General features: G+C 41.3%; 2 protein-coding genes across 2 annotated transcripts; one reads left to right on the top strand and one right to left on the bottom strand.

Annotated features, from left to right (window-relative positions):
* Positions 1 to 1,849, top strand: fgf21 (fibroblast growth factor 21). The gene is made up of 3 exons (XM_041900617.2): positions 1 to 97; positions 1,307 to 1,410; positions 1,547 to 1,849. Exons 1-3 carry the CDS (start codon positions 1 to 3, stop codon positions 1,847 to 1,849), a joined length of 504 nt encoding a protein of 167 aa, XP_041756551.2.
* Positions 1,850 to 4,854: 3,005 nt separating this feature from the next.
* Positions 4,855 to 10,971, bottom strand: LOC121566991 (potassium voltage-gated channel subfamily A member 1-like). The gene is made up of 3 exons (XM_041876941.2): positions 10,681 to 10,971; positions 9,475 to 10,253; positions 4,855 to 6,654 (listed from the first exon to the last, which is right to left on the bottom strand). Exons 2-3 carry the CDS (start codon positions 10,162 to 10,164, stop codon positions 5,749 to 5,751), a joined length of 1,596 nt encoding a protein of 531 aa, XP_041732875.1. The 5' UTR covers positions 10,165 to 10,253; positions 10,681 to 10,971; the 3' UTR covers positions 4,855 to 5,748.
* Positions 10,972 to 16,972: the final 6,001 nt, after the last annotated feature.

Here is a 16,972-nt window from a genome sequence, read left to right as displayed (position 1 = left end):
ATGTATTCCCCCCACCCAGATAATCAAAGAAAAGAACTGTTTCTGGAGATGACCACTGATGGAAAAGTGACAGGGAGCCCTTCTCAGACCCTTCACAGTAAGTCAGTGGCTGTCGGTGCCTTTTAAGATTAGGGAGGATGTTTTTTTTTAATGAGCATGGCCTTTTTTCTATTACAGCATATTGGATGACTGTCATTCATATTCCATTCACCCAGCTCAATGTAACATCGATAGGTTTAGGCTACTACCCATCATGAGGTTGCTACAACCTAGCCTACGAATGAAAGTTTACAACGTAGGTGCACAGGTCGAGAGAAAAATTTGATTAATCAAGGTGACAGACAATGAAACATTCAATACCGCCTTGCACACTCTTGCCTCCATCTAGCTGATCTAGGGTGTAATTATTACTCCAAACAGGTGCAAACAAGAGTTTCTATTGGAGAAATTCTGGTATGTTTATCCCTGTTTCGTTCCGTTTTCTTCCGTTTAAGAAACGGTGGAATTAATACACCTCCGCTAACCCGCACACACAAACAGCATGACCACTTTGCTTGTTGTATAATTCCTTTTCGCATCTACGCGCTCTCCTCCTTTCACCTTTTCCCTTCACTTGTGGACTTCAGTGCACAACACAACAGCTGTCTGTGACCAGGCAAAAAAAACTATCTCTCTCTCTTGCTTCTTCTTTGTTTTTGAAGAAATGAAAACTGTTCAACTATTGTCTTTCTCTCGCTTTGAGTCAACTACTCACCACATTTTATGCACTGCACTGCAATGCTAGCTAGCTATAGCTTATGCTTTCAGTACTAGATTCATTCTCTGATCCTTTGATTGGGTGGACAATATGTCAGTTCATGCTGCAAGAGCTCTGATAGGTTGGAGGACGTCCTCCGGAAGTCGTCATATTTACTGTGTAAGTCCATGGAATGGGGTAAGAACCATGAGCTTCCTAGGTTTTGTATTGAAGTCAATGTACCCAGAGGAGGACGGAAACTAGCTGTGCTCCGGCTATACCATGGTGCTACCCCAGAGAGTGCTGATGAGGCTACTGTAGACCTTCATTGCAAAACAGTGTGTTTGAATACATTATTCGGTGACATGAATATATTTAGTATAGTTTCATCTAAAACAGATCACTTTTTTAATGCTTCACTGTGTTTATTTTTCTGAAATTCACGTGTTTGACAGACAGATAGACGTCACAGAATTGAGTATTATGAAGTTGACACTTTTACACACCATCTCCCAAACACTTGAATAATAGATGACACTTGTATTGAATGTGTTTCCTGTATGTTCTCAGGTGTGTTGGAGTTGAGGTCAGTTCGAGCAGGTGAGACAGTTATCAAGGGTCTGTCTTCATCCCTTTTCCTCTGTGTGGACAGCACCGGCCAGTTGAGGGGACAGGTGAGCAGCGGACAAATATCATCTACTCTAGCATGAAATATGGCACAGTTAAATGCCTTGCTTCACTGCATCTAACAAAAAAAAAACGTAAAGTCAAAAGTCTGATTTGTGATTTCGATGTTGTTCATTTCCTCAGAGCCACTACACAGAGGCTGACTGCACCTTCAGAGAGCAGCTGCTAGCTGATGGATACACTCGTTTCCTCTCTTTACATCACAATCTTCTTGTGTCCCTCACCTCGAAACTCTCCACACCGCAACATGGGCTCCCGTTCTCTCGGTTCCTTCCCCTGAGAAATATTTTGGTATCTGGAAGTATGACAACGAATACAGATGAAAATCGACAACAGAATCAGCAACAGCTTGACCTGGACTCAGATGACCCTTTCGGCAGGGGTCTCACTGGTGTGGTCAGTCCACAGTTCTCCTGGGATAAGTGAAGCTGAAAATGGAGTTTGTCGATGGAAGTATACAATGAACTGTTATCCGTATATTTATTTAAAGGTTTACTGGATTGTATAACCATGTTAATTCCTAAAGTGATTTTAGTTCCGTAACTCTATGGTGGGACTGACTGCTGTGTATATTGTCTCACTTTGAATGTCATGTTGAATATGTCATATGCAGTATATTTCTCTCTTGTATCATCAATTCAAGTTTGACTCATTGTACTGTAGCTATAATTTATTGTGTTATTTATATTTTTAAACCTTTTGAAGCCTAAATGCAACCTAGTCTCAGAGCATTTCGTATTATTCTGTAAGTAAACCAAGATACACTATTTATTATAATATGTTACGTTTCATATGAATGTATCAATTTGTGGAGGTCTAGCATCCATTTCGTATGATACGTTACAAATTACAATTCGTATGATATGTTACAAATTCCAATTTTTTGTTGCCAATGTTAGCTAGGTGGCTAAGTGGCTAAGTGGCTAAGTGGCTAACGCTAACGTTAGCTAGCTGGCTAACGCTAGCTAGGCTAGGGGTTAGGGTTAAGGTTAGGGTTAAGGTTAGGAGTTAGGTTAATGGGTAGGGTTAAGGTTAGGAGTTAGGTTAAGGGTTAAGGTTGGGGTTAGGGGAAGGGTTAGCTAACATGCTAAGTAGTTGCAAAGCAGCTAAAAAGTAGTAAGTAGTTGTAAAGTTGCTAATTAGCTAAAAGGTTGTACGTGATGAGATTCGAACACGTAACCTTTGGGTTGCTAGACATTCGCGTTATATGACAATCCACCCTCCCTTCTTACATGGTTGCTTTAAGTAACCTTCTGTCTTATGTAACCATACCAAATGTAACAAATCATACTAATTTGAGTGTCCCATATTTGCTTTACTATGTTACAACTAGTCTATGAGACCAGGTTGCTAAATGATGTATAAACAATAGTTCTATCTGGCTTTTGACACCATGTCTAAGAGCTTATTGATATTATAGTCCAAGAGCTTATTGCTAAATAAATAAACAAATAAATAAAGAGTCATGTTGTAACACTTTATCTATACTTTATCTATGCTCATGTTTTCTAGTGATGTATGGCTAGGCTGTCTGCGGTTATCCAGTGAAAATACCAGATTGATCTATGTTGAGAAGCACAGGGAACAAATGGAAGAATAAGGACTAATGAATCATGTTATTAACTAAATACTAAAACACTGAATAATAATACAATGAAAATACCAAAAGCAGCATGGATGCTCTAGTAAAGATACTAAAATGGCAGAATAGGCAAGACAAACCAGGACAGTTCTTCTGGAGAAATGCTTAAAAACAGCACACCATAAATAGCTAATAAGTGCTGAGTGTTTGGAGGGTTGTAGCCAACATGCTGAACCATTTGATTTGATTTATTAGGATCCCCATTAGCAGACGCCAATGGCGACAGCTAGTCTTAGTGGGGTCCGACATATAACGAAAAATACATTACAGACAAAATACTTTACAATTTACATACATAAACTAGCGCTAACTGGGCTAGTCATGCCCGCAACACACTCATCCAACATATTACTACTTTACTCAAAAAGTATCTACATATTTCTCTCTAAACAAGTGGATTATTTAACTTAAGGCTTTCCATCTTGTATATTAAAAAAACAATTATAGCTCTAACTTCATTGGAATATATCTATAACTTTTTCAAAATTCAAAAAAATAGATAAACTTACCACAAAATCATTTGGTTGAAATATCTCCAAATGTTGTGATGACACAGATGACATTTTTTTGTTGAGCAAGAGCAGTGGCAGCCAGGGAAAGTGTTGGGGAAATAATTTGGTGGTATCTTGTGGTGTTAATGTGAATTACGGGGGGGGGCTAGTTACCCCCTAGTACCCTACGTGTCAGTACAGTTACCCCCTAGTACCCTACGTGTCAGTACATACTCATAACAAGTAGGTCACATGGGCGAGAGGCATTGTATGGTGAGGTGTTGCTTTATTTGTTTTTTGAAACCAGGTTTGCTGTTACTTGCGCTATATAAGATGGAAGGGAGTTATATGCACTCATGGGTCTGTATAAGACTGTACGTTTCCTTGAATTTGTTCTCGACCTGGGGACTGTGAAAAGACTGGTGGGGTAAGTGTGTGTGTCAGTGCTGTGTTTAAGTTGACTACAAAACAGTTTGGAATTTCCAACTCATTAATGTTTCTTATAAAAACATGAAGTGACACAGTTAGTCTTTCTTCAACCAACTCTTAGCCAAGAGAGACTGGCATTCATAGTATTAATATTAGCCCTCTGATTACAATGATGAGCAAGACGTGCCGCTCTGTTCTGGGCCAGCTGCAGATTAACTAGGTCTTTCTTTGCAGCACTTGATCATATGACTGGGCAATAATCAAGATAAGATCAAACTAGAGCCTGCAGGACATGCTTTATGGAGTGTGGTGTCAAAAAAGCAGAGCATCTCTTTGTTACGGACATTAGAGGGCCCTCCCTCATGGTGGGTGTGTGATTGATGTTGGTTTGGACTGCCCTCTAGTGGACATAAGAGTACAGCATTCACCAAGACAGTATGGCGCTTCTATAAAAGGCCCTGAGATACAGAGAGAGATGCTGTACAGCACTTCAACTCAACTCAGAGGGTAGATTGTGGGGGCTCGTCCTGGATCTGAGTTTTTTACAGAAAGGTCTCAGAAATCAAAAATTGAAACGCAAAACTATAGAAAAATAAGTTGCATGTGTAATTACCATCTACCATCTGTTCATCAGTCTCTCTTCCCAAAGCTTCAACCGAAGGGCTATCCACAGAATAAAATGAATTATCCATAATATAAACATTTAATGAATGTCTCTAGCTCTAGGTAGAATTTCACCTGTTCTCTGAAGAAGTAAATGTGGCAAGAATTCCATTAAATGTAGCATTTCTGATCATCAACAACAATGGACGGCACACGGCATCTTAAGAAAATTTACAAAATATAATCTTTATTAAAAACAACACATACACAAATATAGGCCTTTCACACCAAGTTACCCTGAGATAAACTACCTCCACTCTCCTTCCCATGCCTATAAATTGGTAACAATGCGTTCTGTGATCTGATCAGAGATCAGACGATACAGTAATAGTATCCAGAATGTTGCTACATTTATGTAGCTCCAGCCATCAGGAAATATTGGCTCTAAAGTATAAACTTGAGAAGAAGTCACACATCATCATAAGCATGTTGTATCTGTAGTCAGATTGAGAATGTTGAAGTGGCATGTAAAACCTTTTATCGATTACAATTAGCACATGCGTCATTGGATGGCGAAGCTGTGTCTGAGTAACATTGTGCTCTATATCTATCTCATAGTTGTTCCTTGTCTGTGTCGACCAACATTTGCTTATTCAGCCTGAGAAGTGCCCTTTCATAATACATTTGAATAAATTAAAACAAAATACATTTTATAAACTGTATAATCTAGATAAGATTAAAGATGAGAAAACACCATGGTTTCATATTGACAGTACTAAAATGACAATGAAGATTCAACTCTTTAAAAGAACACACAAGCTAATATTACAATGAATAATTTACAACTCATAGCTTAAATAATACATAGCAAGACTATGGAAAACAATGAGCATGTCACTCATTCTCCGTTATTTTTCTGGCAAGCAACCTACAGTAGTGTAGTTGTATGTTCCTACACCAGTCAATCGTTTAATGTCTCCCCTGCTGAATGTAGTGTTAAACAGGTATTTATGTTTTTCTGCTACACATATTGCTGCTTTCCCACTATATGCCAGTGACAGTTTGCCATTGAGCTGTCTTAAACATTTGTAATCCCTATTTTTCAATCCCTTTTGTGACAGGATCACACCTGAGGGTCATCCTGTTGACACGTCCTGTTGTCACACCTGAGTCACCAGGGGTTCACTGAGGTACATTTTTGCCCCACTCGACTCCCTGCTCTGCCCAGCGCACAGTCCCCCCAACAGAGTCCTATTCAGAGGGTTGCAGATGCCCTCTATGGCATAGTAATCTCCCTCTCCGTCCCCTTCCTCCTCCCCTTCCTCCCCCTCCTCGTGCTCCTCGTCCTCCCACAGCGAGGTCTTGACGTGTGTGTACTCGGTTTGGTCCTCGCACTCCGTCTCGCGGTGGTAGAAGTAGCTGAAGTTGGACACGATGACGGGCACGGGCAGCGAGATGGTAAGCACGCCGGCGATGGCACACATGGAGCCAACCAGCTTGCCCCACACCGTCTCTGGGTACATGTCACCGTAGCCCACGGTGGTCATGGTAACCACCGCCCACCAAAAGGCGTCAGGGATGCTGACGAACGCTGTGTCCTTGTGGTCGGCCTCGGCGAAGAAGATGGCGCTGGCGAAGATGATGACGCCGATGAAGAGGAAGAAGATGAGCAGGCCCAGCTCACGCATGCTGGCCCTCAGCGTCTGGCCCAGGATCTGCAGGCCCTTGGAGTGGCGGGACAGCTTGAAGATCCTGAACACCCTGACTAACCGGATTACACGGATGATGGCCAGTGACACTCCCGGTGCGTTCTCTGTGTCCTTGGACAGCTCAGTGATCAGTGTCACGAAGAAGGGTAGGATGGCTGTGAAGTCGATGATGTTCATCACATCCTTGAAAAAGTGCATCTTGCTGGGCGAGCAGATGAAACGCATGAACAGCTCAAAAGAGAACCAGCAGATACACATGGTCTCCACCAGGAAGAAGGGGTCCTGGAAGACACTGGCGGGGGGAAGCATGTGCATGGAGATGTTCTTGTCGTGGGCGTGGTACTTGTAGAAGTACTCCTGGAGAAGGGAGAGAGAAGACAGGGAAGCAGGGAGGAAGAGGGGAAAATGAGAAAGAAAAAATACAATTTTAACTACTAATTTGTCAGAGGATAGGAATTAGACATTATAGGCCTACTGTGATTTGTAAAGTGTTTTTCTGTGATATATTATGTATTGCAACAATTTCGGTATATTTGGGTTTGGTATCTTGGAGCAAAAACTGAGCAGATAATGGGCACTGGGACTTGACATAAACTTTAATTTCAACTTACAGAATTCACTTCCTAAAAGCAGAATTATACTTCCCCCCTCTGCTTATTATTGGTTTATGCCTTAATAATCATCTACAAGTACTTATTGCCAACTAAAAATACTGTTGTGTTGGTCCAGCCTGATCACACAATGTTCTTGTCAGTTAGTTATAAACAATTCATATTTTTTATGATGATGAAGTAACAAAATGTACTACAAGTGAATACCAAATGTTGCGGCAAATCTTGTGGTTCATTTGTTCCCTTGTTCCCTTACAACAACAAGAAACATGTCAAATTTGCAGTTGCACATTTTCACACTTTGAGCTTAAATTTCACACGTGAAACCATATTTTCACATGTATTAAATTTAGAGTTCACATGTTAACACCACCTTTTCACATGTGAGGAGAATAACATGTTCTAACCTCACATGTGAATTGCAGTTTCACATGTGAAATTTGCGGTTTCACATGTTAAAAACTTTCACATGTGAAAATTGGATATGCAGTTTCACATGTGAAAAAAACATTATCCCAGTTTGATGCAGTCAAGCCAGGTATGACTAAATATATATATATATATAAATTTTTGTACATGTGAAATGTTTCACATGTGATTTGTTCACACGTGTCTGAAAACCACGTGTTTTTCACATGTGATTTTTCAAGTTTTTTTTTTAAAGTGTTGGCACGATCACAAAGTGTTAACGTTGACGTTATTTCTGGCTTTGAGTTTCAATCTGTTCGTGTCAGCGTGTCAGACTGTACACCGATTCTTTATTTCAGCCTCTCATATTTAATGTCTAGTGATCAAAATGTCTCGAGGGGAAAAAGTCATCACAACAACCTGGAGTGTAATGTGTGAACTTTTACTGTGTGCCTGGAGATACAATAAAAGTCAAACGTATAATCTAGTAGGACCTATTCATGATTTCTCTCCGGTAGCTGGTCACAGTCGTCGTGTTTATTAATAAAGGCATATTTATGTGTTGATGTACTCTTAGGACTGGCACTATATATAGCCCCCCGAGATCGCAAAGGAGAAACATGAGTGTTCACGCTACTCCCCATCCATCTCCACTGTCGCTATCCCGTCTTCCTCCCAGCATAGCCAACACTCTTCAGTCAGCCTGCCGCTCCTCACTGGGGTTTCTGCATTTTTCTTGGCTGTCGCCCCTCGTGCAAAAGGCAGCCGCCATCAGCCTAGCACAGCTCTCCTGAAGGAATGTGTTAACATGACACAACGTATGTCGCTTTATCTCCCAAGGTCTTCCCAGCTCATCTTCGTGACTGAAGTATATTGTAGAGGTCTTGGGCCACCTCTGACCTCTAGGCTCTCAGTATCAGTGAAATCACGTGACTGATGAGAATTTACTCTGGGTCTGCTCTCACTTTCTCTCCTTTTATTTGTATTTTAATCCCCACTCTTTTCTCCCTGTACCCTTTTGCGCTTACCCCCAATCCAAGTGTATCAAATTTAACAGCTGACTAAAATAATCACGTCAGCCTTTCTCTATCTCTCCTTCATTTGTCTCCCTGTCATTTTTGTCCATTAGTTCTCTCCCTGTCAATATTTCTCCACATAATTCACTGTGGACAGCTATGCACACCGTTAGTGTATTTACCTAAACACCTGCTGGTTAGTGGTATCGGGTTGCCATGTGACACATGTAACTACACACATCCCATTCAAGACACACCAGACAGACCATGTGAGGTAGGCTTTGCCTAATGAGTTGACTGTATGACACAAAAAGTGTCACAATACTCATTCAATCGATATCTGAAGTAAATATCCAAAATCCGATTTGAACAGTTGAAATTATTATTACGATTGAAAAATTACACATGGCTCTCATCTATCTTTCCCTCCATCCATCTTGTTCTCTTGACGCTTTTCAAAATTCTATTAAATATTCAAAAGCAGATAAGTGGGAGCTAGACCAAAATGTAGAATTTCATTTGATTGTTTCAATGACATCATTGTTTTAATGACATCATTATTTTATTGACATCAATGCTTGTTATCCATCTTTCACAAAATATAATATTTCCCCTCTCCCTTTCCAATACATGTCCAGCATGTCATAATGTTCTGTAACACTTTCCATCTACTGAATGTTCACTCCAAAAGCCTTTCCCCACTTAATCTCTCCTTCTATATCATCAGTGCTTGACTTGGGCAGGAGCTCACCAGAACTGAGTACCGGCACCTTACATTTCCTACTGCTTGAGCTCCGGTTCGTTCCTCTTATAGAATATTAGCTCAAACCTATTGTGGAGCTCCTGCACCTATAAACAGTACCGGCACCCAAAATTAGTACCAGCATCTATTTCAGTCCAAGTCAAGCACTGAATTTGAAGAATAAAACAAGAATAAGCAAGTTGGCCACTAACATATTATATCTGACTTCTAGTTATACAGAGCTTTCAGATTAGTGCCGTTGAAGATGAGGAAACAAGTGGAGGATGCCAGTTTGGACTATTGAGAAACTCCCCCACACACACAAAACACCAACTTTTTCCATTGTCCTTGTCTCCTCTTTATCCCACTTCACTCCTCCCTTGCCCCCTTGCTGCCTTACCTCACGAAGCTCCTTCTCGCTCCTGAAGTCGGGCAGCGTCTCTAGGCAAAAGATGAGGATGGACACCACAATCACCATGACGCTGATGATGGCGATGATGCGCGCGCCCGACGACGACTCCGGATGCTCGAACAGCATCCACAGACTCCGCTGGACCTCGTTGACAGGCAGCGATGGGGCTTCCTCCTTGGGGAAACCCTCATCCTCCTTGAAGCGTGCCATGATCTCCTCGCCCAGCTCATAGAAATAAAGCTCGTCAATGAAGATGTCCAAGGGCACATTGGCGGGCCGCCGGAGCCGCCCGCCTGACTGGTAGAAGTAGAGGATGGCGTCAAAACAGGCCCGGTTGCGGTCCAAGAAGAGCTCGTTGCGCAACGGGTCGAAGTAGCGAAGCCGGCGTCTGGGGTCGCCCAGCATGGAGTCCGGGAACTGGGCCAATGTGCGGAGCTGGGTCTCGTAGCGCATCCCCGAGACGTTGATGGCGAGACGTTCGCTCGGCGCCCAGCCGCTCCTCCACAGTGACCTGGACCGCCGGCTCACCCGCTTCCTCTCCTTCTCACCGCCCACTTGGTTCTCCTTCTCGCCCTTCTCCTCGCTGTTGAGTTGGTTCTTCAGCTGTTTGTCTTTCTCTCCTTCTTCTATGTCTCTTCTTCCTCCTTCTCCACCTCCTTCTGGGTCGTTTTCTTCCATCACTGCCTTTATTGGCCTAGTCCAGATTCCGGCCCCTTTCTCCTTTGTGTGTGTAGTAAGGACAGCTTGGACTTAAAGAGGATGTGGGTCTGAAACCAGAGTGGGAATTTAATCAGTGTGGGAATAGAGGCATTATCACTACACATATGATTTAGTCATTATTAGTTGCAGGGTAAATATGCAAGAGGAAGCAGTCATGTCAAACATCTTTGTTACTGTTGAGTTCTCTGTCAGACATGTACATGTACAAAGGCACGTACTTCAAAATCATATTCATACTCATAAACTATGTATAAATATGTCTACGTACAGTATGTCCAAATAATCCAAATATATTTGTACGGTATACTCTTCATTTATTTCACACATTTCATTGGTAAGGGTTATGTAACACCTTTCATCCATAAAATAATTGGTTGAGACAGAACAGTAATGACAATGCACTATAAACATGAGGTATAATGACTAACGAGCAATTGATAGCACACAGTTAGCCAGATGTAGAGAGTCACTCACTGAGTGAATAGCAGCCGCTAACAGAGACTAATTGCGGGATGGAAAGTCACATTGTTTTTCTCCCATGACTCTTTCAGTCTGTCACCATGTCCGTCTGTCCGTCCAACACGTGGTCTTCTACGGTTGTCCCCAACTCCGAGACACTCCTTGATGGACACTCCTCCAGTACTTGTCCACTCTTGTCTCTCACCTCCCTGACCTGTTCGCGAATTTTGTTTCCACCTGTTTGCCGTTCAATACTCACAATTCTGTCCTTCCCTCTTCTCTCTCATATGGTGTCCGTCTTGAATTTTTTTGGGAATGCTGTCCTGCTGAAATTCAATCTGCCCCTGGCCCCTCCCGTCCTTTCCCTCCCTTTTGCTCCGGGGCCGGGAACAACCTTCACCCTCCCTCTCAAATGTCACCGCCTCTGCACTGGTACTTGGTGTGTTACTGGACGCTCCCTAACTGAAATGGGGCCCGCTCTATGAGATGGACAACTGAGATGGCTGACTGTCATTTGTTGGATCGAATGCCCTTTGAATGCCATGATTGACTTCAGTGATGGACTGGATAATGTTATAATGTATACTGAATGTCAGGCCTCAAATCTAAATGATCACTGATGTGCTGCCTAGGTAGATGTGATGTTCATCAGGGTCTGAAGTTATGATGATATGAATATTCTAAATCTAACAGGTTAGAAAATGTATTGAAAATGAAATACAGAAATGTCTTATTTACATACGTATTCACACCCCTAAGTCAATACTTTGTAGAATCACCTTTGGCAGCGATTACATCTGTGAGTCTTTCTGGGTAAGTCTCTAAGAGCTTTCCACACCTGGATTGTGCAACATTTGCCCATTATTCTTTTCAGAATTCTTCAAGCTCTTGACTAGTTGTTGATCATTGCTAGCCAACCATTTTCGGGTCTTGCCATAGACTTTTAAGTAGATTTAAGTCAAACTGTAACCCGGCCACTCAGGAACATTCACTGTCTTCTTGGTAAGCAACTACAGTGTAGATTTGGCCTTGTGTTTTAGGTTCTTGTCCTGCTGAAAGGTGAATTCATCTCCCAGTGTCTGGTGGAAAGCCGACTGAAACAAGTTTTCCTCTAGGATTTTGTCTGTGCTTAGCTCCATTGCGTTAATTTTTTATCCTAAAACAACTCCCCAGTCCTTAAGGATTATAAGCATATCCATAACATGATGCAGAGCATCTCTTTATGACAGACAGACCTCTCCCCATCTTTACAACCATTGAATCAATATATTTTGACCATGACAGTTTATCTAAGGTAACACCAAGTAATTTAGTCTCCTAAACTTGCTTAACAGCCACACCATTCATTACCAGATTCAGCTGAGGTCTAGAACTAAGGGAATGATTTGTACCAAATACAATGCTCTTAGTTTATTACTGGCCACCCATTCTAAAACTGACTGCAACTCAATGTTTAGGGTTGCAGTGATTTCACTAGCTGTGGTTGCTGACGATTATAGGGTTGAATCATCAGCATACATGGACACACAGGCTTTGTTTAATGCCAGTGGCAGGTCATTGGTAAAAATAGAAAAGAGTAGAGGGCCAAGAGAGCTGCCCTGCGATACACCACACTTTACATGTTTAACATTAGAGAAGCTTCCATTAAAGAAACCCCTCTGTGTTCTATTAGAGAGATAGCTCTGAATCCACAATATGGTAGAGGTTGAAAAGCCATACGTTTTTTCAACGACAGGTTATGGTCAATAATATCAAAGGCTGCACTGAAATCTAACAGTAGAGCTCCCACAATCTTCTTATTATCAATTTCTTTAAACCAATCATTATTCATTTGTGTCAAGTCTGTTGTTCATTTGTTTACAGAGACATAGCATTGTATTTGGTCAAACACCATTTTTTCCAACAGTTTGCTAAGAGCTGGCAGCAAGCTGATAGGTCGGCTGTTAGAACCAATAAAGGCCGATTTACCATTCTTGGATAGCGGAATGACTTTGACTTCCCTCCAGGCCTGAGGACATACAGTACACTTTCCTCTAGGCTCAGATTAAAGACATGACAGTGCCTTCAGAAAGTATTCACACCCCTCAACATTTTGGTGTGTTACAAAGTGGGATTAAAATAGATTTAATTGTCATTTTTTGTCAACGATCTACACAAAATACTTGAATGTCAAAGTGGAAGAAAATTTCTAACGTGTTTTATTTTTTATTAATGGAAAACAAAACACTAATATATCTTGATTAGATACTGTAAGTATTCAACCCCCTAAGTCAATACATGTTAGAATCACCTTTGGCAGCGATTACAGCTGTGAGTCTTTCTGGGTAAATCTCTTAGAGCTTTGCACACCTGGATTGTAAAATATTTGCCAATTATTCTTTAATAAATTATTTAAGCTCTGTCAAGTTGGTTGTTGATCATTTCTAGACAGCCCTTTTCAAGTCTTGCCATATATTTTCCAGCTGATATAAGTCAAAACTGTAACTAGGCCACTCAGGAACATTCAATGTCATCTTGGTAAGCAACTCCAGTGTATATTAGGCCTTGTGTTTTAGGTAATTGTCCTGCTGAAAGGTGAATTTGTCTCCCAGTGTCTGTTGGAAAGCCGACTGAACCAGGTTTTTCCTCTAGGATTTGTCCTGTGGTTAGCTCTATTCCTTTCCCGATGACAAGCATACCCATACCATAGGGTGACCACATTTAAAATACCCAAATGCGGGAGAACAGGATGATTTTGCGGGACATTGTAGCCTAAATGAATACAAAATGTTGGCCGCGTTCTTCACGTTTTGCCAGTGAAACTTCCAAACTGCATCTGCATGCCAATCATTGGATCTCAATCCGTTTCATGTCAATATGCATTTAGATCTTCTTCAATTGCTTTTTCATGAGCTAATTAGAGCAGATGGTGTTAACAAACTATATAGCCGTTCTGTATTTTGTTTCAATCCAAGCAAATTCTGCCTAGTGGCACACGCTGTTGAGTTTTGGGACAATTCAGCTAACCATCCTAAAATCTCATAAGAAATGACTAAGGTGGTGTTTTTCGTGTAACAGTAACGTTATATACTATGCTATTATATTTGGTTCTGTTATGTAGAATACTAATTAATCATTATGTAATCTTGCAAGACAATAATTCAGCTTTGATCTACTTACTGTAACTTTACTAAACGAGCACCATTGTGAGAAGTGGCGGAGCGACGCTCCGGTGAGCTCAGGCAGCACTACACCCCTATTCCTGCTCATCAATCTACACACAATACCCCATAATGACAAGGCGAAAACAGGTTTTTAGACATTTTTGCACATTTATAAAAAATATTAAACAGAAATACCTTATTTACATAAGTATTCAGACCCTTCGGTATGAGACTCGAAATTGAGCTCAGGTGCATACTGTTTCCATTGATCATCCTTGAGATGTTTCTACAACTTGATTGGAGTCCAACTGTGGTAAATTCAATTGGTTGGATATGATTTGGAAAAGCACACACTTGTCTATATAAGGTCCCACAGTTGACAGTGCATGTCAGAGCAAAAACCAAGCCATGAGGTCGAAGGAAATGTCCGTAGAGCTCCGAGACAGGATTGTGTGGCACAGATCTGGGGAAGGGTACCAAAAAATGTCTGCAGCGTTGAAGGTCCCCAAGAACACAGTGGCCTCCATCATTCTTAAATGGAAGGAGATTGGAACCACCAAGACTCTTCCTAGAGCTGGCCTCTCGGCCAAATTGAGCAATCGGAGGAGAAGGGCCTTGGTCAGGGAGGTGACCAAGAACCCGATGGACACTCTGACAGAGCTCCAGAGTTCCTCTGTGGAGATCGGAGAAACTTCCAGAAGGACAACCATCTCTGCAGCACTCCACCAATCAGAACTTTATGGTAGGGTGGCCAGACAGAAGCCAGTCCTCAGTAAAAGGCACATGACAGCCCGCTTGGAGTTTGCCAAAGGCACCATAAGGACTCTCAGACCATGAGAAACAAGATTCTCTGGTCTAATGAAACCAAAAAATATTGAACTTTTTGGCCTGAATGCCAAGCGTCACGTCTGGAGGAAACCTGGCACCATCCCTATGGTGGTGGCAGCATCATGCAGTGGGGATGTTTTTCAGCGGCAGGGACTGGGAGACTAGTCAGGATCGAGGGAAAGATTAACGGAGCAAAGTACAAAGAGATCCTTGATGAAAACCTGCTCCAGAGCGCTCAGGACCTCATACTGGGGCGAAGGTTCACCTTCCAACAGGACAACAACCCTATGCACACAGCCAAGACAATGCAGGCGTGGCTTCGGGACAAGTCTCTGAATGTCCTTGAGTGGCCCAGCCAGAGCCCGGACTTGAACCCGATCTAACATTTCTGGAGAGACCTGAAAATAGCTGTGCAGCGATGCTCCCCATCCAACCTGACAGAGTTTGAGAGGATCTGCAAAGTGTGCCAAGCTTGTAGCATCATACTCAAGAAGACTTGAGGCTGTAATCGCTGCCAAAGGTGCTTCAACAAAGTACTGAGTAAAGGGTCTGAATACTTATGTAAATTTTGATATTTCAGTAATGATTTTATTTTTGCAAACATTTCTAAAAACCTGTTTTTGCTTGGTCATTATGGGGTATTGTGTGTAGATTGATGAGGAAAAAATGTAATTTAATCCATTTTAGAATAAGGCTGTAACGTAAAAAAATATGAAGGGGTCTGAATACTTTCCGAATGCACTGTAATAGTAAAACTCAAACATTGCTTCAACTGAAATGAAACCCTACGGATAAAAGCACTCAGTTTGTGAACTACATGTGGTTATCTTGTTTTGAGAGAAAGGTTGTGAGGAAATTCCCAGGGAGGGGTGTCCCAGGCATGTCCCAGGGGTGTGTCCTGAATGTCAACTGGTGTCATGATGAAGGGGTTACATTTCTTGCAGTGCTTCGGAACTGTACTAAATGTTTTCCATCTCAATTCCTTACTAGTCAGACTTCACGGCTAGACTAAATCTCACCACCTGAGGGGGGTGGTGTATTGGCACATTGCAGTAAAAGCTGAAAAAGGCCTCTGCTGACATTTGCTCAGGCAGCCTGCACACAAACACACACACACACACACACACACACAGACTGCTTATTTGGCTGTAACGTTATCTAGTAATATTGAACAAGCTCTCAATTTATCCCACTTAATGTGTGGGACAGTTATTGTAGTGGCACACTAAAAGGATGAATCATGATTCTCTCATGGAATGAACATCCTATTTGTTGTTTTTGTCCTTGATTGGTCCTTCATCTTTCTGTGGAGTGTCAATTGCGGTAACACACTTAGGCATAACGTTACACAACCATATTCTATGGCGGCAGTGTACTGTATGTGTATTTGCAATGACACAGTAGTCCATGTGATGTCAGCTGCAGTCATTTGATAGTGAGGTTTCTGCAACACCAGAGTTATATATAGAGATATATGGCTCTGAGCCACACTATGTTGAAATGTCATGTGACATTATACAGCAAACACTGGTGTATAGATTTTAGATTGTGATTTTAGAATTTGTCAATTCTATGTTATTTGGCAAAGGCCTACCTACACATTCACTTGACACAATGTCACAAAAAACATTTATCTGGGGAATGAAGAATATAATGGCCTGAAAGATCTACTGTAAGTACATTCTCTTATATCTTATAACTGCAAAACATTTAAATTGATATTAAAGATTTTGTGTATAATCGTCAATAGAGTTAAAGTCATGCAATTTTTTTGCAAACTAAACTGTGCATCATCAAATATCTTCAGCCCCATGTCTTCAACATAAATATGAAATCAACATAAAACTCCTTTATGTTTTGAAATGTCTTCGTTTCTCATGGAATGGGCACAAGTTTAAATGAAACAGACACTAATCATATAGCACCTTCAGAAAGTATTCATACCTCTTGACTTATTCCACATTTCATTGTGTTACAGCCTGAATTAAAAATGGGTTAAATTAAAATAAAATCTCACCCAATACCCCATAATGACAAAGTGAAACCATGTTTTTAGAAATGTTTGCAAATGTATTGAAAATGAAATGACATAAAAATGTCATTTATTTTTTATACATTTGCTAAAATGTCTAAAACCCTGTTTTTGCTTTGTCATTATGGGGTATTGTGTGTAGATTGATGAATGGGGGGGGGCAATTTAATCAATTTTAGAATAAGGCAAAATGTGGAAAAAGTCAAGGGGTCTGAATACTTTCCGAATGCACTGTAAGCATTCACACCCCGGAGTCAATACTTTGCAGAAGCACCTTTGGCAGCGATTACAGCTGTGCAAAATT

The sequence above is a fragment of the Coregonus clupeaformis genome, chromosome 1 (genome assembly GCF_020615455.1).
Source record: "Coregonus clupeaformis isolate EN_2021a chromosome 1, ASM2061545v1, whole genome shotgun sequence".
Lineage (NCBI taxonomy): Eukaryota > Metazoa > Chordata > Actinopteri > Salmoniformes > Salmonidae > Coregonus > Coregonus clupeaformis.
Note: the sequence above shows the minus strand (reverse complement) of the source record. Positions and strands in the feature narration are given on the sequence as shown.